Genomic DNA, 26212 nt, shown 5'->3' with positions numbered 1-26212 from the left:
TAATGAAGTTTTACTTTCCAAAAAGAAAAAAAAAAAAAGATGGGGAGGGAGCATGTACATACCATATTTGAGAGACTAGGTAGACATGCGTCCCCAAGGTATGGACATTGGCGCAGCTAATTAAACCCTGGTTTTTTCCTCTGGTCTTTTACTTTTTTGGTTTTTTACTGCGTATCGGCAAATTAGAGAGAGAGAGAGAGAGAGAGAGAGCGCTACGTGTTGTTCTGTGTAGAGCGTTTCGAAAACAGCATAAGACAGCACCTTGGATCGCCCCAATTCCAAACCCCAATTTCCCCAATTCCAAACCCCAATTTCGACAACTCAAAATCATTTTTGTCGTTTCGTATCTGCAATCTCTATCCATTTAATTCCTTATCCGCCAAAGATCAAAATTTTCCTAAAACACCACTCGTTATCAATCGTTTTCTGGCATTGTCGTCATGTTTCTGTTCGATTCTGATGGCCGTTTCGACTAATCTTGTCATCTTTTGACATCCCGAATGTTTCTGATTCGATTTTCTTCGCTGGCGATGACGAATACCGTCGGAATTGGGTATGAGAAAATTTCTCGGTTTTTCGCTGGGTGGTGGTGATTTTCCACTTCCGATTGCATGGGAGATCTTCAAGTTTGTTCTCCACAGCCAGACGGCGGCGTCTTAAACGAAGAGGGTCCGTACCTCTCCTCCTCCTCCTCCTCGTCGTTGTCGTCATCGTCGTCTTCGTCCTCCTCCTCCTCATGCAATCCAGACCCATTGTCAATTAGTGAAGAAAGCTGGATAAAAGCCGAGCAGAAGACCCATGAGATTCTTTGCCGGATTCAGCCCACTGTGGTCTCTGAGCAGAGGAGGAAGGAAGTAATCGATTATGTACAGAGACTGATTAGAAATTACCTTGGAAGCGAGGTGAGATTCGTTTCGGCCTATCTTATTGATCTTTTTCTGGATAATAATAATGTTTAATTTCTTGTTCCTAAGTAATATACCATTTCATGAAGTTTACCAGCTATTTATTTAGTATTATCAATCTTTTTGTCTCTGCATTAGTATTTTTTATTTTTTATTTTATTTTTTTAATTATCCCCCTTTATTTCTCGCATTCTCTGCTGGGTTTTACTTAGGAGCCTTCCTTGCACTTCATTTGACTGTACTCTCGAGTGGTTGAATTGGAAAATCTTTTGGGGGTTTTTGTTCTGTTAAGTAAACATGGGGAAACTTGTGTTGGAATATACACAGACATTACTTATTATAAAATAAATGAAAAAGAGCACATACTCAGAAATTCATGGTATCAATTTGACGTCAAGAGGAGGATCTTAACTTCTACCATTTGCATTACCGACTCTTCTCTCAATTCAATTTTCTGTTGGCTCTAGTTAAAATGGTACAGTAATATTATATTAGGAGAGAGTGAAAATGTCTTCCTTGTTTATTTGATTAGGTTAGCAATTTCACTCCACACATTGTAACATTTTTTTCATTTTCCTAAAGTGTAACAGGCTCAAACGAATAAATGGCATCCTCCTTGTCTATTTGATAAGGTTAGCAATTTCGCAGTTTTCTGTGTCTGGGCACAGGGGCTGCGCGAACAAGGAGCTTTCGTTTACCCTTTGAGTTAATAGCTAAGACTTTGGTTAGGTCATTGTGTAAGGGACTTTCTATTTTGCTTTATTCCCTTCCTTGTAATGGCAATTATCACTATATATATATATATATATGGACCATTGAGAGTTCCCCCCTCCCCCAAACGGATTTTAATGAAGCTTGGTTGTGTTGTTGTTGTTGTTTATTTATTTATTTATTTTACCAATGGCTGTGTGAAACAGTATAGGAGAGAGTCCCATGTGAGGTGAGAGGCCTAGGTGCGAGTGAGAGACTCGAACCTCTATCTTTCTTCTTCTATTTCTTCCCCATCAACCCTACTTTCTGTTTCCTTTCTAAACCAGAAACCTCAAGCATCAGCGAAGCATTCAAAGGTCTTATTATCAGTGCTGGACTTGTTGAAGATCAGTCCATTGGGTCCAGTTGAAAGAAGATTTCAAGATCCCAGTTTCACTCCTTGCAGCTCCTTGTTATTGAAGAATTCTGCAGGGATTTTTGAGTGGCTGTAACTCTTGATCCAGCCAGGCAATACAGCCAGGTTTTGTCAATAAATTACCCTCATTGAACCTTTCCTTCGGTGGTGATTATACCTATAAGTTTCTAAATTTGAACTTAACCTTCTAATTCTGAGGCCTATTGATATCTCAGTATCCAATCATTGAAGTTGGCTGAAATTTTGAAGGAGTGTTCCAACCAGAAGCCCCTACGTTCAACAGGAACTTCAGTTCCATCCAAGCAACGTAGTTGCTATTTATGGTGACAGCTTAATTTCTGGTTATTTGGCTTGTTTCATGCTCTGCTATAGACCTTAAATTATTACTTTCAGTTTCTGTTGTTATTTTTTCCTCTTTTAGTCACTGAAATAGAAGAAAATCAATGGAACTGCTTGTAGATTTTCACGACCTTTAAATAAAAAACTCTAGAAATCAAAGATTTGTAGAAATGTTTGCCTCTTCTTCCCGATTCCATTTTCTAGGTTTTTTTCTGATTCTGATCCTATTTGAATTCATGGAGGCCAATCCCGTGTCCGTCTCTGGGTTTAAACCTTCCCTAAGCCCTAGCATAGGAGGTCCACAAGGGTCTGGAAGCAGCAGAAAGAGTAGTTGGGTCTTTAGGAAGTATTTGGTTTAGCATTTAGTCATCCGGTAATTGTGTCTGGGACATTATGGGAGTCTTAGAAGCTGGGAGCAGATTGATTGTCCTGTTCTTAGTTAAATTGTTAGTGTCTGTTTGAGGGTCTAATTAGAACCCTTCTTAGAGTCATTTGGTACAAAATTTAGTCAATTTAATTATGTAAACTCCCCAGCGATTTTACAGTTTGATGAAGATTTGTCTACTTTTTATATGATGTGCTCTGATTGTGTAAGACTGGTGAAAGTCCCAGCCGGCCAGCCCGGAGCTTCATCTTTCTCTTTTCTACTCCTAGTTGTCCTCCCAGTTCAGGCTGGTGTCCTTCCAGTTTCTCATCTTTTTTTTTTTTATCTTTATTCTTCCCTATTGTTCTTATTAGACTCTACGTTTTTTTTTTTTTTTGGGGGGGGGGGGTAGGGGGACGAAGGGCAGTACTTTGTTTCTTGGAATCTATTTCATCTAAATTTCCAGCTGAATCATTCTTTTGTTTAGAAACTTTAAGGTTGACCTTTATCATAGCTCTTCTTCAACTTTTATTTTAGCTTTGGTTAGTTCATCATATTACAAGACTTTTAACTCCCCTGCCCATTTTTAGTTCCCCACCCTCTCAATGTCAATCGTGATACACTTCAATTGCCTATTAATTCCTTTTACTTTTTTATTGCTTTGGATTAATATATTAGGACCAAATGATCCTGTTTCTAGACTTACATCCCAGTTTAGTTAATTTTCAAATGTTACAGTTCAATTTTCTCCAGTCCATGTTTACTGCCTATTTCTTTTCTAACTTTTGTCTACTGATATGTACAGCACTTAGTTGCTGTTTGGTAAATTCTAGATTAACTCATTTATCTGAAAGTGCATTAAAATTCTATTTGGTTCTAGCACTGGTTTGCTTCTAGAATTCCTTCTATATCCCTGAACCACATCAAATGCTTTTCCAAGAACTAAGCAAAACTATATTGTAAGGGACGGTCCATTTTGTTGAACTGTTTCTCAATATTTATAGATAAATTATCTTTGCACTTTTACAGGTCTTCCCATTTGGTTCTGTGCCATTGAAGACCTATCTTCCTGATGGAGATATTGATTTGACTGCCTTTACCATTCAAAATGCTGAAGGTGCTTTGGCAAATGATGTTCGTGGTGTTCTTGAAGGAGAAGAGCAGAATGAGGCTGCTGAGTTTGAAGTAAAGGATGTTCAATACATTCACGCAGAGGTTCTTCACTTTGAACCTTCTAAACATCTTTATTTTTGTGTGGTGAGGAGTGTTGACATATAGCTTTTAGCAGTTAGAGGAATATTGTCATATCCTAGGGTATTATTTGCTGTTTAGCAAAGATATGGCCTTTTTCATTTTCATTAGGCCATGTGCCAATATGCTGTCCCTGACTAGATCTTACATATATTACCAATTATATTCTCAAGCATTTTTCTAAGGATTAATTGATTTCTCCTTTGTCTTTATTATGCTTTCTTTCCATTTTGACAATTACATGGTAATCTTTCAATGTTCCTGGAGTAACCCATGTAAAATAAATGTTGGAATATAGATCAGGTCCTCCCCCTCACCTCCCCCTCCCCTCACCCCCCACGCACCCACACCACACACCCCCGCCCCCCCACAAAAAAAAAAAAAAAAATCTAGTTCACCATCTAGTTGCACGTCTTTACCATAGTTTTGAAAACCAGTGGGTGAACTGTGAACCCAGTTTTTCTACTGGTTATGGAGTAATCATGGCTTTGGCATTTTGACCAAACTGTAAAGAGGCTGCTTATGTTTGAACCCAGTCTGACTGGCGTGTCTCATCCAAGTTTTTTAAAACTATGGTCTTTGGTACCCTTTGCCTTAATTATTCCTTCCATTTTTATTATATTTGTGGGGCTTTTTTCCTGGTCGGCATATTCTAGGGAATTTTCCTGGACTACACACTTGGTTCTGCCCTGTGGCAGGTTGGATGGGGCTCAAATTTTGTAAACAATTTGACCTCAAAGTCCCTTGCTCACATGTCTAGTTTCAGCCCAAAAGTACTTGGTCAAGTTTCAAAATTAAGCATTAAAAAAAAAAAAAAATCCCAAGACCACCAAGAGGGTGCATGCCAATACTTGGAAGGGTATATGACTGAATATGAATATGAAATTGACATATGCCAAGTTCAACTGTCTACATATGCCAGAACCAAGCATGTACTCCAGGAAGAACCCTCTAGACTCTGCAGTCCAGGACACCTTTCACCATATTTGTGAATTGTGATTTATGATTTGTTTTACTCACTCCAGAATTGTTTCTCAACTTCTTATTAATGATGGAGTTTATTTAAAAGAAGTGAAAACAACAAAACAAATCCTATTCAAGGGAAGTGAACTTTAAATAAATTAGGAATTTAGGATCCCCTTCCCAACCATCTCTAGCCACTGAATATGCTAATAAGTGATGCAAGATAAGTTGTACATCCAATGTAAAGCAAATTTCACTCCCTTGGGCCCTTGTGATGGACCTGGGGGTGGGGGAGACATGTCAAGTATCTGCCTAGAATCATGTTGTCTTCGATCTATTCTGGATTTAGAATGTAATTGCAGTAGTAATATTCTGTTATAGTTAGAAAATGCAGCAGATGTTTTGGGTAGTGAGTGATCAAGTGGTGGTAACTTGATTATGGGCCGGAAAGCGTAGAGTTCTGTTACTATTAATAGGAGGCTCCATGAATTATTATGGGTGCAGGCATCCTAGGTAATTAATTCATCATTATGGTTCTTCATTATCTGTATATGGCCTAGCGAACCCAAGTTACTTTCGGAACCATACTTCCTACAACTAACATGTGTCTAGGAACGCACAGCGTAAACGAACATGAGCTGCTATACTGAATTCCCCGCTGGCCATCGGGGACCAAGTGGTGAGGCCATGATCTGCTGGGGAACGGGTCTCTCATTCTTCCATTGGTGCAGGTGCAAGGAAAGCCAAGAGGTGATAGTGGCATCGTCGGTCTTCTCGTTTCATGAGGAAAAGGTCCGGAATAGCCTATTTTCATGTCTAACTCGGGAATTTACGAGCTCTCTAGGGTGTCATAGGTTCTAAACATACTCAAAAGGGCTTCTCTTGAGTTTTCAATAACTAAAGCGCTAATGCGTAGTTGTGTACACTATATTATGAAAAAAAAAAAGGGGCTGCTCCCCTGATGTACACTCCTTTCTTTCTATGAACCCTTGTTGATTCTGAACTTAGTTCGCTAAGAAACCAGTCTCGTGAAGATCTTTGATCCAAACCTTGGCATCTACTCTATCTTACCGGATGAACCACACCTTCGCTATCACTATAATTCTTTGGAGTTTATTGTGAGAAAATCCATGGGATGGTTTCAAGATTGGAATTTGTAACCTTTGAGACTGTTTAATGTGTGCTAGTAATCATACAGTGAGTTTGAGGGATTAGCTAACACATTGTTGGAAATCATACTCCAGCTTTTGACTCGTATGGATGCTCTCTGTTTCTTTCTTCCTCCCCGCTTACACTGAAGTATGATATTAATAACAAGCTAACGGTTTGGTCAGGTTACTTTCTTTAGTTGCAATTATGCACATTAATTCTATGAAACTTCGAGTATAAATATATAAATCAATCAGGTACTGTTTGCATTTTTTTCCCTCTGTATTTCTAGTTTCTGTTACCATTGTCAGTACCTGTCTCTTTCAGTGACTCCTTAGCTGTCAAGACATTGACTAGGCAATAAGGAAATCCTTGATGGCCAAAGTGACTAGTTGCCTTGACTGTCAAGGTGACCAGACCACACCCGGGGGAAAAAGAAGAAGCAGGGGGGTGGGAGCAGTGGGTGGGAAGGTGTCTATTGATCACCTTGGCCATGATAACTATGAGTGATTCCCATCACATGATGACTATTCTGTTCTTCTACCAGATGATTGAAAAACCTTCGCTGGAATGGGACTTGCTGATCTACAGTTCTATTCAACATTGCCTGCTGTTTGATTTTTTCAAATTCATAATATTCCTGTATTCTGATCTGCTATCTGTTCTTTAAAAATCTAAACTCTTTTGCTTAAAAAAAGGTTCTATTTGACCTAGAATCAATTACAATAGTAATCTGTCTGTTCCGTCCATATCATATTTGATAAAATTCCTCTTAAAGTCGGCCCATCACAATCATCCTTCATTTAATTGCTATTTTCCAGCTGAGCCAGGATAAGATGAATCACTTAGGCCCCGTTTGTTTAGAGGGGATTTGCTGGGGTGGGATAGTTGTACGAACTATTCCACCCCAATGTGATTTGAGACTGTTTGGTTTTTGGGGGTGGGATTTTGGGTTGACAGCCACTGAACATCACTTTTTCCTTGTCAGCTGATGTGGCACTGCATTTCTCCCACCACAACCCCTCCCAAAGCCCCACCAAATTGGTAGGACGTTGATCGAAAACTTTGAGGGAAAACGGTTGGAGATGCCCAGCCTTCGCATTCATGAACCACCGGCCACCCCTGCCGCTGCAACTTACCGCTGCCAACTTGCCATCGGCAAATTTCCATGTTTCTTCAACACATTTCTAGCGTAAACGAAGGCTGTCGAACCAGATGCCCTTTCATTGGAGGTCATGACAGCCACAGATCGATGCATTGCAGCAGAGACTGCTTCAGGAATAAGATCAGTTGCTACAAGCATGTTCTCATACCTGAATCTACACAATAACATCTGGTTCAAGAGAGAGAAAAAAGAAAGGGGATTGAAGAAGAAGACGATGCCAATTGTGTGCTCCAGCAGCTCTTCATCTTCAACCGCCCTTGTGGCTGGGCTGCAAGCTAAAAAAAGAAAAAAGGAAAAAAGAACACAAGGAGTCATAGCCTTCTCTGTTATAATGGCACAGAAATTCCTAACTTTGAGATTGAAAAGATTAAATGAGTTATAAAACAAAGATCTCAAAAGGAAAGAAAAAAAAAAGGCCAAGATTAGTAAGTTCTTAAAAGAATTTTACAACAAATTCAATACCATAATTATAAACTCTCTCTTTGCTCTGTCTCTAATTTCTTCTCCATTTACAAATCATACACTTTAGATCTTCAACCCGTAAAACAACAAAAAGAAAAAAAAAAGAAAAAGAAAACCCACTTCAGTTCAAAACAATAAAGATGAAAAAAGGGGGAAAAAGGGGGGAATTCATATTGTTCAGACGAAGAAGACAAAGTCGCCGGCATCTTCCCTTTAGGAACATTTGCTTTCAGCCCCTTGCACGTAACCCTAATCATAACCTTACTTGTCTTCATACCTCCCATCTTCACCTTCACCTTCACCTTCGTATCCACCCTTATTCAGATCTGACTTCAATGACGATGCCGATAAGTCCAGATTTTCACCGACACTTGACACCGTCTCCTTCAAAACGGTTGTGTTTTGGTTTCGTGGGTAAACGCCGACAAAGTTCTGTTGCCGAAATCGATGTCGCTGGAGCTCATGGTCACATTGGTTGGGTCGTGGATGAAAGCGAACTTTTTGTTTGGGTTTCGAGTGACGACCATGAGATCGAAGAAGAAGATGATGCCGACTGTGTGTGCTCCGGCAGCTCTTTCCTTCTTTCCATCTCTCTCCTTCAACCAAACGAATATAAGAATGGCAGAATGGGAAAGTTATAGGATCTTTTCTTTTTCCCAAACTAACCAAATGCTATTGGGGTGGGAAAGATTAACTTTACCTCACTTTTACTTCCCTTTTCTTTCACCTCACTAACATGTGGGTCCCATACTGACAATATCCTCACCCCCAACTCCCCTTTAAACAAACGGGCCCTCAAATCTACTCCACTAATCCTTGAAGGTCTTCATTACCAAGCTAGCAGCCATGGAAGATGAGCTTTTCAAAGCCGTGTTGGCAGGGTAGACCTCTCAAGCAAATGGTTATGTTCACTTCAAAAACTCTTGGTGTATGGTTGTAACAACTATAGAGGCAGTTTGTACATAAAAACGCTTCCTATTTTCGGATGTAAACTATAAGTTCAAATGAACAGTTGAAAACTTTCTCACCAAATTTATACTCTATTTTATGTTTGTTGAAATAAACACCAGAAGAGGTCAAGAAGTTTGACATTACAGTGCTTTAATTGCACTTTATAGTTTTTTTAATTACTATAGTCTTTTTATGAGGAAAATGTAGGGGTTTGGTTAGATTTTCTGTGTCTAGTGTCGCGCAATAAACGATTCCCTCTCCAAAATGTAAAACACAGTGTGTCACGGACAACACTGTCATTTGTGTCCTAACTGTTTGATAGCATTCTCTCTGAATACCTGGGAAGGATGAGTGGTGTTAATGTAAGATTGGGTCACAAGTGATCCAATCTCAGGCAGGATCTTTACTAAATTCAGTAAAAATCAAATTCAGGGACCGATAGAATGAATAAAACAAAAATAGAGAAAGAAGGGAAGAATGGAGGTAGGGGAATAGGTTGGGTCGAGCATCTCACTCTTCTTTAGGGCATCTCACCCAAGTTGTCTCTCACAACACTTCATCTCACAGTTCTCCAGCACAAAACTTTCTTTTCTTCATTCAATCAAATTCGTTTTCAATGTTGTATCCTCTTACAAACTTATATAGAAGACTCAAAACTGACTCAAACACTAAAAAGGAAAGGCTTAACCCAATCCTTAATTAATTGGGAAACCTAAACTGACTAAGAAACTGTAATAACAAAGGAAATAGACTCAAAACAAGACTCTAAGTAAACTAATAAATTAAATCCCGTTTTTCTACTTTTTACCCATTTTTTAGGCCCATTAAAGTGGCCCATTGCAAAGAAACCCATGGGATCAAAGGCCCAACACATACATAACCCAACCTAAGGCTTATTTACAATAAAATAAGCCCATTAAGTGACTTATCTGCATCAATTTGCCCTCTCTTAGAAAAAAATCATCCTCGAATTTTGTAGAGTGTGAGGGTGATTATAGCATGGAATACGTCCCTCTTCAAGCTGTAGAAAAATTCAGGTAGCTCTTTGATAATAAGGATGTATCCTAGAATGTGAGGAGCTCGATCTTCCAGATTCTTTAATGGAATGACGAACTCCACATGCTCAACTTCAACAACCTCAGATATATGTATGGGATCATCCATATGTACGCCTTCAACCACTGTGTTCTTGACCTCCACAATTTCAATCTCAAGCTCCTTAGGATCTTCTTCTTAGCTGTTCACAATCATCATAGATGTTGAAGCATCATTCTCCTTAGGTTCGATCTCCTTGTTCACAACTATGACTATATTGCTTTTGACTGTCTACATTAATTTCTTTGATAGGAACATCAATGACTAACTCTCCCTCGATAGTAAGAGTTAATACTGACCACAACTTCTGACTTTGGTTCATTGATCGGAGGTGTCTTCTTTTGTTGTTCCTTTGTAATACGTTGTGCAATAGAGGCTAATAATTCTTTCATGCTCTTGTTAATTGTGGGTGGCTTTTGGAAATCTAGTGGAGGGAAGTGCATTCTTTGCTCTTACTTAGATAGTTACATACCTGTTAATTCATATTCCATCTCATCCCAAGTTCTAGACTCACGCCCTTGAGCTTGAAGTCTCCTTTCACAGATTCTCCATTTGATTCGAATACAATCACTCATTTGGGAACAAGCATATTGAAGTCGTTGTGCCTCTGTCAAATTGTAGGAATCAAAGTAGACGTATAATTCCTTTACCCAATCAAGGAATATGTATGAAGAAATTTTCTCATGAAATTCACGTGGCTCTGTCTTTGGTCTGGCTTGGCTCTGATACAAATGATATAAGATTGGGTCACAAGTGATCCAATCCCGGGTAGGATCTTTACTAAATTCAATAAAAATCAAATTCAGGGACCGATAGAATGAATAAAATAGGAAATATAGAATGAAGGGAAGAATGGGGGTAGGGGTAGGGGAATAGGTTGGGTTGAGCATCTCACTCTTCCCTAGGGCATCTCACGCATGCTGTCTCTCACAGCATTGCATCTCACAGTTCTCCAGCACAGTTTTTTTTTTTATCCCATCAAATTCGTGTACAATGTTGTAGCCCCTTATAAACTTATATAGAAGACTCAAAATTGACCCAAACACTTAAAAGGAAAGGCCTAACCCAATCCTTAACTAATTGGGAAACCTAAACTGACTAGGAAATTGAAATAACAAAGAAAATAAACTCAAAATAGGACTCTAACTAAACTAATGAATTGAATCCCGTTTTCCTACTTTCTACCCATATTTTAGGCCCATTAAAGTCGTCCATTACAAAGAAAACCAATGGGATCAAAGGCCCAACACATACATAACTCAACCTAAGGCTTATTTGTAATAAAATAAGTCCATTAAGTGGCTTATCTGCATTAGATGTGCTTTAGACCAAGGAACTTAGAGAACTAGTGGTAGGCCTACAGTAACTTTGGTAGAAGTGGGGGGAAAAGACATGCATAGTGTAGGATTAACAACAAATATGGTTCTATATAGAGTTGAATCAATTTAGTTGGTACAAGGCTTAGTGGAGTTTTAGTTTACTTTTCCTAACCATTCTTATTTTACTTCTTGGTCATAGACTTACCTGACCATATGAACTTGGCTCCTGATGCTTCTACCTCGAAATTGTTCCATTTTCCAGCCATGAACTTATTGAAACCCTTGACTTTCAGCTGCAACATCGTGTTGTCTAAGGGGTCTTAAGGTGTTTATGTAGTTCTATATGCTTGTAAAAGCCTTGTATATTTATTATTTGCTTATAAAGCCTTGTATTTTTATGTGTTCAATGCTTCATGTGATCTTTTTGAAACTCATTTTTCCTCTTCAACCTTTTGAAGATGCTGCTAGCATTACTCATCCGATAATCTTTAGGTTTTAAATTTTACAAATACCTTTTTTCCTTTTAGCAACTATCTTTTCCTAACTTGATCTAATTTGTGCTCAGATGTTGGGATTTCTGGTGGCAGGTTAAACTTGTCAAATGCATGGTACAGAATATTGTAGTAGACATCTCTTTCAATCAAGTAGGAGGACTCTGTACTTTATGCTTTCTTGAGCAGGTATAACCCGTGCATACCTTGATGTTCCAGTTCCAAATCTTTACTGAATGGCTCCCTTAAAAGTTCATTTTACCATCTAACTTGGAGTTGGACACATTCCAGTTCCAAATCTATACTGAATGGAGCCCTTGAAAATTCATTTTACCATACTACTTGGAGTTCGACACATGTATTGAAACTTTGACACTAAGATTTTTCTTTCAACGGATAACATTTTACAGGAACTGAACTGTTCATATTCTGATTCTCTTAATAGTTAGCCTAAATAGAAAAAGGAAATTTTGTAGGAATAAGAAGATATGAACTATTGCAACTTGTTGGTCACAGGTTCAAAAACTTGGAAACAACCTCTTCTGTAAAGTGGGGGGTAAGGCTGCGTACGCACTTGCCCCTCCCAGACCTTGCAGTAGCAGGAGCCTTGTGCACTGGGATGCTCTTATTTTTTTTGAAAAAATATGAATAAAACAAAATATTGGAAAATAACTTTCAATTAAGTATTTGGATGCTATTTACCACGACAACACCCCCCCCCCCAAAAAAAAAAAAAAAAAAAAATCAAGCTTTTGTGTCTAAACCTCTCATTTCCAAATATGCTTCGTGTCATGTACAATAAAAGGGGGGGGTTGGTTATAAAGATTATCCAATGAAACAAATGGATTCCAAAAGAGACTGATAATCTAACTTGGCTGGTGTAGATCAAAGCAAGCATGAAAAAGAAGAGAACAAAAATAAAATTCAGGAAAACACTGTTCACATGAACAGTAACATGAGGAATTGTTCATGACTTCATGTGAACAGTGATTTGGGTCCATTTTTATCTCTGATTTAGTTTAGTTTCAACAAGTTTCTATTTTCTGTTTTGCCTTGGACAGCAAGCTATCGATGGAGACTTTCTCGAAGACTTTCGTTGTCCAAAGATTTGTTTCCTTTTGTAAAAAAATTGTTTGTCTATTCTTAGGACGAACAACTTAGTTTCCAGTTTTAAGAGTTACCAATTTCCTTTTAATTTGATTCTTCTTGTACAAGGAGGATCTTTTTTAGAGAGACTTTCTTAGTTTCCTTTTCTGTTAGTTTTCTATTTTTGTTCTTTCTTGTGAGGAAAGTTTTATGCCTATATAATGTAATGACCCTTAAGAGGTCCCTGAATAATTTGATAGTTATGAAAGAAAGTTTGCTTTGTGCATCCCAATTGTCCTTAGGAAGGCTGTGGGTGAGAGACCTGATTCTGAGAGAGACCACCCTGTCTCCTTCTTTTCCTTATTCTCGAATTTTATTTTATTTATTTATTTATTTATTTTATCAATCTAAAGATTATTCAGAGGAGTAAATCTGCTGCTGGACAATATCCTGCCTGGGGGTTAGGTCCTTTGTGTCTCAACATTACATTATTGGCTTTCCAATTGCCTCAATTGGTCAGAAGAAACAACCATTTTGTCCACATGTAGAAGCTTGTATGCACTTACAACCATGAGGACATATTTTAGGAGGATTTATTTTCAAATGGAGTTTTTTTGTTTCATCTTGCATCATTAACATTTCTTGGTCCTTGATATTTCATTTGGTATAATTGCCAGTTTTTTTCAGTGTTTTCCTTTCTTCTTTTTCTTTCATTGTTGGTGATCTGTCTTCGATGGTTTATTTATTGTAGCTGGTAATTTCTAAATGGTATAATTGCAGGTTCCTTCTTCTTGTGTTATTAATATATTCTACAATCTTTAATAGTTCATTTGTTATCATGGCCGAAGTGTTTTCATTTCCTCTCTACTTGTATAAGTGGTTTGATGTAGATAAGTCACTTGGGCTTATTTTATTGCAAATAAGCCTTGGGTTGTGTTATGTATTTGTTGGGCCTTTGATCCCATGGGTTTTCTTTGAAATTGGTCACTTTAATAGACCTAAAATATGGGTAGAAGATACGAAAACGGGATTTTATTCATTAGTTTAATTAGTTGCTATTTAATTCAATAAAAGCCCATTAGGCCATTAGTTGGTTGTAAAGTCCTATATGGACTATTAGTTAGTTAGTCATACTCCTTGTTGGAGTCATAAAGTCAAGTCCTAGTCCTATTTTGAATTCCTAGTTGTAGTAGGAGTGTCTAGTCCTATTGGGAAATTAGCTCCTATTTGTAGTAGGAGTGTTTAGTCCTATTGGGAAACTAGCTCCTAGTATTAGTATGATTGTAAACTTCCCCTCTATAAATGGAGAGGCATATGTACCATTATTAGACAGATTTGAATAAAAGAAAGTTTGCATTTATGAAAGAAAGTTTGCAACTAAATGCTTAGAGCAGCTGACATAGCTGTGGGTGAGAAGCCCAGGCTGAGATAGCCACTTCCTTTATTCACTTTCACCCTTTTCAACACCCCATCTATTTTATTCTTCTTTTTTTATTTTATTTGCTGTAACATTCAAGAGATATAATTCAGATTCTGATAAAAGCCTGTAGAAATCAGAACCGATCAGCAATCCTAGTGAGAATAGGAGAGAGATCGATCTCCTCTCTTTCTCTCTTCTGTACTCTGTTCAACCAGGTCTTCAATTAGGGTATTCCAGGCCTCATAAGGGTCCCATGATCCTTACCTAGTCACTGTTGGAAGCATTCAGTTGTTGTTCAGGTTCTTCTCAGTTTTCTCTTATAGGTCAGAAAATCAAGAAAGCTTGTAACTTCACAACCAATCGTCAGAATCCTCTTAACTTTGGGGGTTTTTGTACCCTCCCTAGGGACTATCTACGCGCAAGAGTGCAACTCAATCGGACTCCTACAGCCCTAGCCGCACCTCTCTCTTTCCAGCTCTATAATAGGTCTTTCTCTCTCCTATCGGGTTAGGTTTTGGGCTGGTTTTGTTCCTATATGGGTATTGTATCCTTGGGGATTTATTTGATGGTATTATTTCTTTGTTTCTTACTCCTATTTGTATTGTTTGGGGTTATAAACTGCGGAGTTAGTTACTTGTAATCTACTCCTGCATTATGGTTATTCATTTGTTGTCAGATTGAAGGGTTTTCCTTTCCCTCGCCTTATTTTTTATAGTTTTTGTAGTTGTCTCCTCTTCTATTTTTTGCTCCTCGTCCTCTTTTCTTCCTTCACGCATCATTTGTAACCTATTCTCTTTAATAGTTCACTTGTTGCTCGGTTGTGAGCTTTTTTCCTTTGTCCCTCTAGTATACATTGCAGTTCTATGTATCTACTCTTTTGAAATACTGCAAATGAAAAAAGGAAAGAAATATATATATATATATATCGTATTTTATATTTTTACATGTATCTAATTTGTTGAGTTGTTTTATTCAAAATGTATATACCTCCTTTTCTTTCATCTTGCAATTTTTTTTTTTGTTTTGGCTGAACAAAGAATTCATTACCAAAAGAAAGAAGGGAATCAGGGATATGATGGGCCTCTAAAGACGGGGAAATGGTGAAGACATTACTAGAGAACAATACAGATCAAAGCAAACCCTAGCCATCAAGGAGAGAGCATACATAGTGGGCTGCTAAAGGGAGGGGGGGGGGAAGGTCCCAAGAAACAACAATAAGCCTATTCTTTGGGGAATCAACGACACTCCGAGAGGGGGACCAAAGATAGCTTTCTACTAACATCAGAAGAGACGGACTTGAAAATTTTCTCGAAGGATCTGGAGCTAGAGGACCATCTTCTGAGGTTGCACTCCATCCAAATAGTTAATGGTGGCACCGGAAGCAAGCTTACTGATGACGTCGCAAATTATCTTGCCGGCAAAAGACACATCCACCCATATCCACATCATCAATAAAGGATTCTTCTTCTTTGAGTCCAGCATTTACCCAAAAGACTTTCGAAAACTGTAAAAGAAAAGGGGCAAGCAAAAAAGAGGTGGTCCACATCTTCCCCAGCATTCCGGAAGAGATAACAAGGGGATACCGGAATCTGGAGGTGAATGAGAAATAACTGCATTGGGAGGCACTTGGAGGTGGCTTGCCAAATGGTGAAGTTGTGGCGGGGGATGCTACCCTTGAACCAAACTATCTTGTATAGGGTGCTAAGGGGCCTTGACCTCTAATGAAGTTCCAAGCTGATTTAGAGCTGAAAATGCCATTAGAAAATGCTGACCAACCAACGATGTCTCTCTTACACCAAGGACCAGATTCTAGGAATGGAGAGCAAGGCATTTTAGACAGAGGCTAATAGGGGATAGACTGAAAAGGGAGGAGCCCAATCATTGTTTAGAGTGATGGCTGCAACTGGGGCCAGCTTGCTAATTCCCAAATTATAGATGGCTCTTGCACCGACAAGGTGGAGGAGAATGGCCATAGGATGCCAATTTTCAGGTCAACGGGATGTAGGAACACCATCATCATATTTAGAGGAAATTGCTCCAAGAGCGATAGGCCTAAGTTTCAGCATTGTTCTCCACACCCAAGAAGCATCAGAGATAAGTGGAATTGTCCAAGTAGAATCATTGCGAAGGAGACCAAAGTAAACCCAATCAACCCAAATGGTTTTCTTCTTAGCCGCAAGCTTCCAAATCAGTTTTAGAATTCCAGGGGAGTTAGCTTCTTTAATTCTTCTCAAGCCCAGACCTCCCTCATCCTTAGGGAGGCAAACGGCAGCCCAACTTATAGGAAGCCAAGTCACCTTGCATCTTTAGTAATTCATTCCTTGTGATTGGAAAGACTTTTAAGCCCCCCCCCCTCTTTCTTTTGGCTTTTTATAACTTTTTCTTTCTCAGTGCCAATAATCTGAGTTCTTTAATTAGAGTTAATTTCTCAAGGATATAAATGAAAATAGACGTGATTGTAGTCAATTTGTTAAGTTTGGTTGGAAGTCCCATTCAGAGAAGTTCCAGATTCTGATTACTGTATGTTCCTATGCAACAGACCACCTTTTTTTGGGGGGGGGGGGGGGTTGGTGGATACACATCAAATATAAAGGTTGCAACATCTTTACTTTCTTACGTTTTGATGTTGACATTATTTGTGCTGCTTTTTTCGCAGATTGATCATCTCATTGGCAATGACCATCTCTTCAAACGCAGTATTATACTGATTAAAGCTTGGTGCTATTATGAGAGCCGCATTCTTGGTGCTCATCATGGTCTAATTTCTACATATGCTCTTGAAACATTGGTCTTGTATATCTTCCATTTATTTCATTCGTCCTTAAATGGGCCCCTAGCGGTGAGTGCTTGTTGGGAATAAGAGTTTTTATGATACCTGCGCAATGCTTAATTTAGCTAACTAAACATGCTACCTCTTTATAGGTTCTTTACAGATTTTTGGACTACTTCAGCAAGTTTGATTGGGATAACTACTGTATCAGTTTAAATGGTCCAGTCTGCATATCTTCCCTGCCTGAAATAGTGGGTAAGACATTTTCCTTTTCTTTATGAAGCTGGATGGGTGCACTTGTTCGTGTCTTGATATCCTTTTGTGACTTTTGCAGCTGAGACACCTAATAATGGTGGGGCTGACTTGTTGGTTAGTAAAGAAATTTTAAAGAGATGTGTGGACTCGTATTCAGTGCCACCAAGAGGGTTTGAGACCAACTCACGGACATTTCCCCAGAAGCATCTTAACATCATTGATCCATTGAAAGAAAATAACAACCTTGGACGTAGTGTCAGCAAAGGTAGCTTTTCTCCTTTATTGGAGCAGGACCGGGAGGTTTAGTTATTGTTTGTGACAAGATTTGCTGCATTTTAGTGCATTGATTCTATATAAATGTTTGCGCAATATTTTATCCTAGGATCTTATGGTGATTTTAAGCCTTTTTTTCCTGATAAATTTAAGTAAAAGAAATGAACGTATGCTAGCTTTAGAGAACTAAAATCTTCTAATCATTGATTCATGATGTACTATTTAAAATTCCCCGTCTTCTCATAAAAAAAATTGCATTTCTATTCATTGGTTCTCTTGAAAATTTTGGAAGGCAAAAGTACCCTTTTTTTTCCCTTGTGATTTTACTGAAATCTAAAGATATTTTTTTTAAAGATTAGAAAACACCTGGGATAAAGATCAAGGAGGAAATCTTGGAAAATGAGCTTAACCTTGAAATAGATTCTAACTGTTCATTTTTCCTCCTCCTCCTCTCTCTGTCTCTCACATTCATGTGGTTGGTTGTGATGCTTCTGTTTGCTAATTACCTAATCCATACTGCCTGTGTAGGCAATTTCTATCGTATACGTAGTGCTTTCACATATGGGGCCCGAAAGCTTGGTCGGGTCCTTCTGCTACCAGGGGAAAGTATAGAGGGTGAACTCAACAAGTTTTTCATGAACACCTTGGATAGGCCTGGAAGTGGACAGAGGCCAGATGTACAGGACTCTATTCCGACTTTTGATGCTAATGGGCCCGGTCCTACATGCTCGCAGTTATCTAATGAGAAAGGCAGGGAAGATATTACAATTCCGGAATCACCATCTGTTAGTTCCAATGGGTCAGTGGGGGAATCAAGCATTGAAAATCTGGGAACTGTTTGTGAGGGAATCACTAACATCAAGATATCAGAGACGGAGACAAATCCTGGAATGCGAATTGCAACTGAGCCACAAAGATACCCAATCAAAGTGACTCCCTCTCCAGTGGCATTGGACTCTGATAATTTTGCATCTGGAAATACTGTTTCAGGATATCGTCTTGCTGGAGATGCAAAAGGTCTTGCTACCTCCAGAATTCTAGGTCTGAGAAACACAAGTGAGACTTCTAAATCTATGTCTCCAAGTAGTGAGACTGGTGTTTCACCATTTGGAAAAGGACATCATGCTACTCACCTCTATTTCTCTCGCTCATCTCCAAGAAGTGTGAAGTCTGGAAATGGAGGTTCTGAACGAACAAATATCCCTGAGGTGTCTTCTTGGCTACCTTTTTTTCCTGATGAAGAGAATAGCTCCACTTTACTGCCAGATTTGGAGGGGAGTGAGACAGTCACTAATAGTTCAAGCTACTCGTTTGGTAATCATGAAGATACAACTGATGTTGGCTCGGCAAATGATATTCTACTTGTGAACTCAATTGTTTATCCCTTGGAAGATTTGTCACTTGGATGCAGGGTTATAGATACAAATGGCACTGCTGGAAGCCCTGAAACTATGGTCTCTTTGGCAGATCTTAGTGGTGACATAGAGAGTCACCTCAGGAGTCTCCAATATGGTCGTTTGTGCACTATTATGCCATTTCCTCCACCATCTTCTTTCCACAATAAGCATGGTTGGGAACCCCTTCATCAGTCTCTGCAGTTTAAGAGAAACATGTTTTGTCATCCTAATGCCAATGGTGCTGTCCCCGGATCAACTTTCTATCCTGGGAATCCTCCCATGGTGGCTGGTGGTGCTTTTGGTGCTGAAGTGCCTAAACCACGGGGAACTGGCACATACTTTCCTGTCACGGTACATTCACTTCAAGCTCTTGGGTGTTTTGGAAATTTGAATTATGTTGAATTTAATCATGTAATGCTGCAATTCTGTGTCAATTTATTGGTTCATTTTGCAGCTTGTGTTTCTTGTTGAACTGCCCAGATGGTGGGGTCCCATTGTCTCAAAGTGCTTTTATGCTTGGAATTTTGCAGAATCATCGTTCGTACAGGGACAGATCTTCCATGGGGAGGGGAAATAATCCAACTCCATTGTCCCTTGATCAGTTGCAGAGACCAGCTCGTAACAATTACTGGGCTGCAGCTCTGCGTGAGACAAACTTGGTTGAAAAAGGCACTCAAGAGCAGTTGCAAGTACAAATCCCGGTTTCTCCTGGACATGGGGAGCCTGGAACACTGGAATTTATTCAGTCAGGTCGCCCCACCATGAAAGGGTTCTCCCATGCCAATGGGTTCTCAGTCCCTTTTGAGAAACTTGAATTTGGGTCTTTTAGGAATCTGCCATTGGGTGCGCGCTTGCCAGATGTGGGCAGGCAGCAGCCAGACCCTGGCTCTCCAAGCACTCAGGGCTCAGTTTCAAGCCTCCGATCACCCACAGTACAGAGACTGAGACCGTCATTGAGTATGAATCAGGAAAGGTATGAGAATTTTCTGACCTAGGAAAAATTTTAGGCATTCACTAACATATTCAGGATGATATTTGAGCTCTCTCTGGCTTGGACCTGCAGGGTTGCAGTACAGTCGTACCATCTGAAAGATGATGATGATTTCCCCCCTTTGTCCATTTGAGAGCAGTGGGAAGGAAATAGTTTTGTGTAGATAGAAAGGAGGAAATGACAGAGCAACAGTAAATGCTAGCTAACAGTGACAAAGCTTGAACTTCTGGGTGGTTGGGTAAAACCTAGCTGATTCAAACTTCACAAAAGGAGTCTTCCTTTTTAATTTCTTGTCAGTGGTGAAGAAGGCATTTGTACATTCTTCTGGCTCTTTTCTTTGAGCTTCCATCTTTTTGCTTTCTATTCAGGATGTTTACATGCATGACTCTGATTATGCGCTTCACCATGTTTTTCTTTTTCTCCTTGCACCCTTGTTGGGTGATGATATACAGGAGCTTGGTTGTTGATATTTAGACAGAATGAATGTACTTTTGCTGGAAGCTTTTTAAGCTCTTTTGCAGCACCAGAATGGTGTGTATCCAGCATTTCAGGCAACACAAGGTTTACATTTTCTTTTCTTTTATCTTTTATCTTTTAGATAGTCAGTTCATTTTTCCCATCCTGTGAAGGGGTTCCCAGCCATCGGATGCATGCTGTCTGCCCAGTGTGGCTGGAAAGGATCTGAATCCGGTTTGGTTTGTCTAAAACATATTTGGATAAAGGGAAAAAGACCAATGATGTACAGGATGTTGTTCGGATTAGTCCAATTCAATTATATACCCCTACCCTCTTATATCATAGTCTGGCCACTATTATGAACTCTTCCATTGTCTTGATTCTTCAATGTCCTATTTTTCCACTCGGTAAACTCTGTTTTGAATACGCTTGTATACAAAATTTGGTTCCATCTGATTGAGATATATATATATATATATATATACACACACACACATATATTTAATGCTAAATAAAAGAAAACATAATAAAAACAGTGGCCACAAGAACATATACTTGACCTTACAAAGTACAATAACATCCAGTTTAGTCATATAAAATGAAATTTTCAGTACAATATCAAATAAATCCAACAGTTATCCTTTTTGATTACCCTGCATTAATCAAGAACATAGTTCAACAATCCTTCTTTCTTCTTAGACTCCTTTTACTAATACACCAACATTTCTATCTTCCCGCATCCTTTTGCCATTGCTTGGTGCAGACTTTGCATGATGCCGACACATTCCATGAAAAGCTATAACTCAAGGAAACATAGTAAAATTTTGATTCTTAAAAAAAAAAAAAAAAAAAAAAAAAGGAAAAAGATACAATGATAATTGGGTGATCCCCATATCGTAAAGTTTAGTATTCAGCAAACAAAAACATCCTCTACGGTGAGTGTGGTGGTGCGATGAGCATCGGATGGTCGAGAAGATCTTGGAGTGTGTCTGGATGCTCTCAATCATTCGATGCTCATTGAACCACCGCACTCATTGCAGAGAATAATCACTCGTTCAACAAGAGACATAAAATATTCATTAATATATGCAGGTAAACACACATGATCAGGAAATAAAAGCATGATCTGCCACCCAATTTAAAATAATTTTATTGTCCTAAGAAGGTAAAAAGGGTTGATTCTGGAGAATAAATCTATTTCTAAAGTGTTAAATGAAATACGTAGTTATTGCAACAACAGATAAAGCACGAGGGAGATATTTAGAAGGGATAGATTGTGAACAACTATATACTCAAAGAGATGAATAAAAGAAGAAGACCGGAGGTGTTCTGTACGTAATCCTAATGGGCCGGCAGCCCAAATATGTTTGGAAATAGTAAGAGAAAAATACATGTCATGAGTGACTCATTTTCAATATGACACAGGGAATTAATATCCACGGCTAGAAACTTAACAAGTTTATCTCTAGTACCAACTTGGTAATCAAGTTCGAGAAACAATAATACAAGAATGAATACGTACAACAATTAAGTGGACCATATGGCAATAGTATTTAAAAAAAAAAAGAAATTTACAGTGCCACCCCCTAGACAATGATACAATACACATTTAATACGTATTTATTATAGTTGCTCTTTAAAAATCCAATACATTTGTTCTTTAAAAATCTGGGAGCTAAAATACGAGTTTATTCTTGTATTAAGAATGAACTAAAACTGACCATTTGCAACTAAATTCTAAACTCCCATGTTTTCATGAATACTTAAATCCAATCTAGCTTTCCAATTTGTAAGTATTCTCATTATTTTGGATTCTACATCTAATATTAATTAATTTTAACTATGTCCATCCATCATGGATCTGGCTCGTCTGTAGTGTGGGGGGGTGTGCTACACGATCTGTAGTGCGGGCTGTAAAAGCGACATATAGATTTTTTGAAATCAAAGGTGAAGATCACTTTGATTCTCCTTACAACCAAACAAAGCCTCATAGTTTCCCAATAACATATCATGTGATAGGATTTGGGTAGTAGGAAGACTCTGAGGGATGGTGTTAATGCCTCTCTAGCACCGTCAACAAAAGGTCATTGGTGAAGAAGATGCCATTCTTCTTGGTTATGTGGTGGATGTATGGTGAAGAAGGAGCACAACGTTTGGCCATTGTATGCAATAAACTACCCCCACCACGGTCCATAAGCTAGAACTACATCGTTAGCTTTTTCCCAACCATGATTGGGCTTTCATGTTAGAGTTAACACACTATGCACTTCTGTACTTCTCAAGCACCAAACTGACTTATGATGGAATTTAAAACACAATAATTCTTAAATCGTAATAAGGATTTTGCCAATACACTATGAACCATTTCAATCTAGAAGAGGGAAAACGACATACCATTCACTGTCGATGGCGTATTGTTTCCAGCGGAGCTTGATGTAGCCATTGATGCCGTCCTTGCATGAATGAGCAATTTTCTTCTTCTTGTTGGATGTAGGTTTCTCCCCTTGGTGTTTTCTCAATGCACTTCTCTAATATGTGAGATTAGTAAGTAACCATACAAGGGGGGGACCTAGTATCCTTTAATAACACAATGCCCATCTCCCATTAAGGTAGGCCAATCAATTAGAGAGCAATCTTCCCTATATGTAACCAAACTAATATGGTGGGTATCCTTAATAGAATCCAAGCTAATTGACAATCAAATCAAATATTGGGTTTCCATAATGGAACCCAATCAATGGTCAATTGGGACATATTTGGAAATAAATCCTACAATCTCTTACTTTGACCATTTGACTAGTTCACAACAACCCAAGTTTTATTTAAAAAAAAAGTTAAAAGATTTGTTTGTTAAAACGACAATTCTTGGATTCCAACCATTTTAGAAAGCAACTCAATGTGGCCACTTTAACAAAACACCCTATCCTTGGTTGCATTCAATAATACCTTGAATGAACGAAACTATTGATAAGAACTATGACGGTTATGCATCATTTATTAGTCGACACATTCACTTTCACAATCACAGTATCAACAATCCCACCCAAACCGGTTCTTAAATAGGGATACAATTAATAAACGATCCAAACAATAATATCTCATTCATATCACAATAATTGTATACACAAAAATAGAAATGAGAAATGATCAGGAACATCCATAAATATGATCATAACAAATAATAGAGGGTGTCTATAATAAAACGTGACCAATACATCAAACTCTAGTATCAGATACAATATCTACAAAGAGCTTAGGCGCCATTGCCTTGGTCAACGGATCTGCAATCATTAGACTTGTCTTTATATGAGATATAGACACCTCCTGTTCCTGAACAACTTCCTTCACAAAGTTGTATTTTACTCCAATATGCTTAGCTCTGCTAGAATGCTTGTCATTCTTGGAGTAGTACACAGCAGCAACATTGTCACAGTAAAGTCTCAGTGGCTTCATGATGGAGTCGACAACCCGAAGCCCAGAGATATAATTCTGTAACCAAATTGCCATTGATGTGGTCTCAAAGCATGCCATGAATTCTGCTTCCATAGTAGAAGTGGAGACATAAGTCTGTTTCTTGGACTTCCAAGAAATTGCCTCACCAGCAAATAGAAAGACATAACCAGATGTAGACTTTCTGCTATTGAGGTAATCGGCAAAATCAGAGCCTGAATAACTGATCACTTCTAGCAGATCAGTTGCTCTGTAAGTAAGCATGTAGTCTTTTGTTCCCTATAAATAACGCATCACCTTCTTGGTAGCCACCTAGTGATCTATGCCAGGATTACTGACGTATCTGCCTAGCATCCCAACTGCAAAGCTAATATCTGGACAAGTACAAGTCATGGCATACATAAGACTTTCCATAGCTAAAGAATAGGGAATGTCTTTCATTTGTTCTCACTCCAGATCATTCTATAGACATTGGCTCAAACTAAACTTATCACCCTTAATCATGGGAGCAACACTAGATCTGCAAGTCTTCATACCATATCTCTCAAGAACTTTATCAATGTAGGCTCTCTGTGATAGTCCAAGCAGCCGGCGAGATCTTTCTCAAAATATTTCGATACCGATAACAAAAGATGCCAAGCCCATGTCCTTCATTTCAAAGTTCTCAGAGAGGAATGTTTTCGTATCCTTTAACAAACCAAGATCATTGATGGCAAGCAAAATATCATCTACATATAGGACGAGGAATATAAACTTGCTCCCACTGACTTTCATATATATACACTTGTCAAAAGTGTTCTCTACAAATCCGAAAGACATAATGATGTGGTTGAACTTTAAATACCACTGTCTAGAAGCTTGTTTAAGTCCATTGATTAATTTCTTTGATTTGCACACCAAACTTTCCTTTCCATGTACGCTAAATCCTTCTGGTTGATTCATGTAGACTTCTTCCTCTAAATCCCCATTCAAGAATGTCATCTTCACATCCATCTGATGAAGCTCAGGTCATAATGAGTCACCAATGCTAAAATGATCCTAAGTGAATCATTCTTAGAAACAGCAGAGAAGGTCTCATGGTAGTCAATACCTTCCATCTGAGTGAAACCTTTCGCGACTAATCTAGCTTTATGCTATTTAACTTTACCCTTTGACTCACGCTTGGTCTTAAATACCCATTTACAACCAATCGCTTTCCATCCCGAAGGTAGTTCAACGAGCTCCCAAACTTTATTGTCACTCATGGATTTCGTCTCGTATTTCATGGCATCTACCCATTTATTTGAATCGTTATCATTCATAGCTTGTGAGAAATTTAAGGGGTCATCCTTGATTCCAATATCAAATTTAGACTCTTGGAGATACACTATATAATCATCCAAAATAGTAGACCTCCTCACTCTCTGAGTTCTACCCTATACTTCCGGATGAGGTGGAGGTAAATCCACAGTGTTCTCAGTGACAACGTCCTCATAGAGTGGGAGATCCTCCGTAGTTTATTGTTATACAAGATCATTACCAGTGGTAATTTATGGAATAACAATGTCATTATAATGTACAAGAGATGGTAGTGTAACCCAGAGCTCCTCAAATATCACATTACGTGGTTCGACACTCTCATTGATGTCACCATCCTCTAAGAATCTAGTAATTGAAGTTTCCACAAACCTAGTACTATGCTTGGGCTTATAGAACCTGAATCCCTTTGACCTTTGTCCTAGGGTCGAGTTTCTTTTCATGTGGATTATACAATCTGGCTTCAACTGGATAGCCCCATACGTGTAAGTGTCTCAAACTGGGTATCTTTCCTGTCTATAGCTCATAAGGAGTTTTAAGAACTGACTTACTGGGAACCCGATTCAAGATATACATAGCTGTTTTCAAAGCTTTGCCCCACATAAACTCAGGCAGTGATGAGTTACTTATCATACTACAAATCATATCCTTATAGGTACGATTACGCCTTTCTACAACTCCATTTTATTTAGGTGTACTAGGAAGTGTATACTGGGGAGTGATACCCTTTGATTTGAGGAAACGGGCAAATGGTCCCTTAACTTTCCCTAGGTCTGAAATACATCTCACGATCTCACAATGGAATTTAAAACAAAATAATTCCTAAATCATAATAAGGATCTTGCCAATACACTATGAACCATTTCAATCTAAAAGAGGAAAAATGACATACCGTTCACTGTCGATGGCGTGTTGTTTCCAGCGGAGCTTGATGCAGCCGTTGATGTCGTCTTTGCACGAATGAACAACCTTCTTCTTCTTGTTGGAGGTAGGTTTCTCCCCTTGGTATTTTCTCAATGTACTTCTCTAATGAGTGAGATTAGTACATAACCATACAAGGGGGGACCTAGTCTCTTTTAATAACACAATGCCCATCTCCTATTAAGGTAGGCCAATCAATTAGAAAGCAATCTTCCCTATTTGCAACCAAACTAATATGGTGGGTATCTTTAATAGAATCCAAGCTAATTGGCAATCAAATCAAATATTGAATTTCATAATAGAACTCAATCAATGGT

At 38.6% G+C, this 26212-nt stretch overlaps 1 protein-coding gene across 3 annotated transcripts; it reads left to right on the top strand.

Moving 5' to 3' along the window:
- Positions 1 to 202: 202 nt before the first annotated feature.
- LOC122069225 lies at positions 203 to 20355 on the top strand. Of its 3 annotated transcripts, XM_042633196.1 has the most exons (9): positions 207 to 902; positions 3764 to 3949; positions 11677 to 11769; positions 16743 to 16925; positions 17009 to 17111; positions 17191 to 17376; positions 17913 to 19132; positions 19312 to 19754; positions 19845 to 20355. In XM_042633196.1, exons 1-9 carry the CDS (start codon positions 612 to 614, stop codon positions 19903 to 19905), a joined length of 2766 nt encoding a protein of 921 aa, XP_042489130.1. In that variant the 5' UTR covers positions 207 to 611; the 3' UTR covers positions 19906 to 20355. The 3 variants fall into 3 exon arrangements, with proteins under 3 accessions (XP_042489131.1, XP_042489130.1, XP_042489132.1); XM_042633197.1 differs by lacking the exon at positions 19845 to 20355 and having other exon boundaries at positions 203 to 902; positions 19236 to 19503; XM_042633198.1 differs by lacking the exon at positions 207 to 902 and having other exon boundaries at positions 3777 to 3949; positions 11655 to 11769.
- Positions 20356 to 26212: the final 5857 nt, after the last annotated feature.

The sequence above is a fragment of the Macadamia integrifolia genome, unplaced genomic scaffold, assembly GCF_013358625.1.
Source record: "Macadamia integrifolia cultivar HAES 741 unplaced genomic scaffold, SCU_Mint_v3 scaffold559, whole genome shotgun sequence".
In the NCBI taxonomy this organism is placed as follows: domain Eukaryota; kingdom Viridiplantae; phylum Streptophyta; class Magnoliopsida; order Proteales; family Proteaceae; genus Macadamia; species Macadamia integrifolia.
This window is presented reverse-complemented; position numbering and strand designations above follow the sequence as displayed.

What these genes read in the sequence shown, in the direction of transcription:
- LOC122069225 (XM_042633196.1), top strand. Translation starts at nt 612, where the DNA reads ATGGGAGATCTTCAAGTTTGTTCTCCACAGCCAGACGGCGGCGTCTTA. An exon ending in TTCAATACATTCACGCAGAG is followed by an intron (nt 3,950 to 11,676) that starts GTTCTTCACTTT and finishes TTCTGGTGGCAG; the next exon opens with GTTAAACTTGTCAAATGCAT. An exon ending in TTCCCTGCCTGAAATAGTGG is followed by an intron (nt 17,112 to 17,190) that starts GTAAGACATTTT and finishes TGACTTTTGCAG; the next exon opens with CTGAGACACCTAATAATGGT.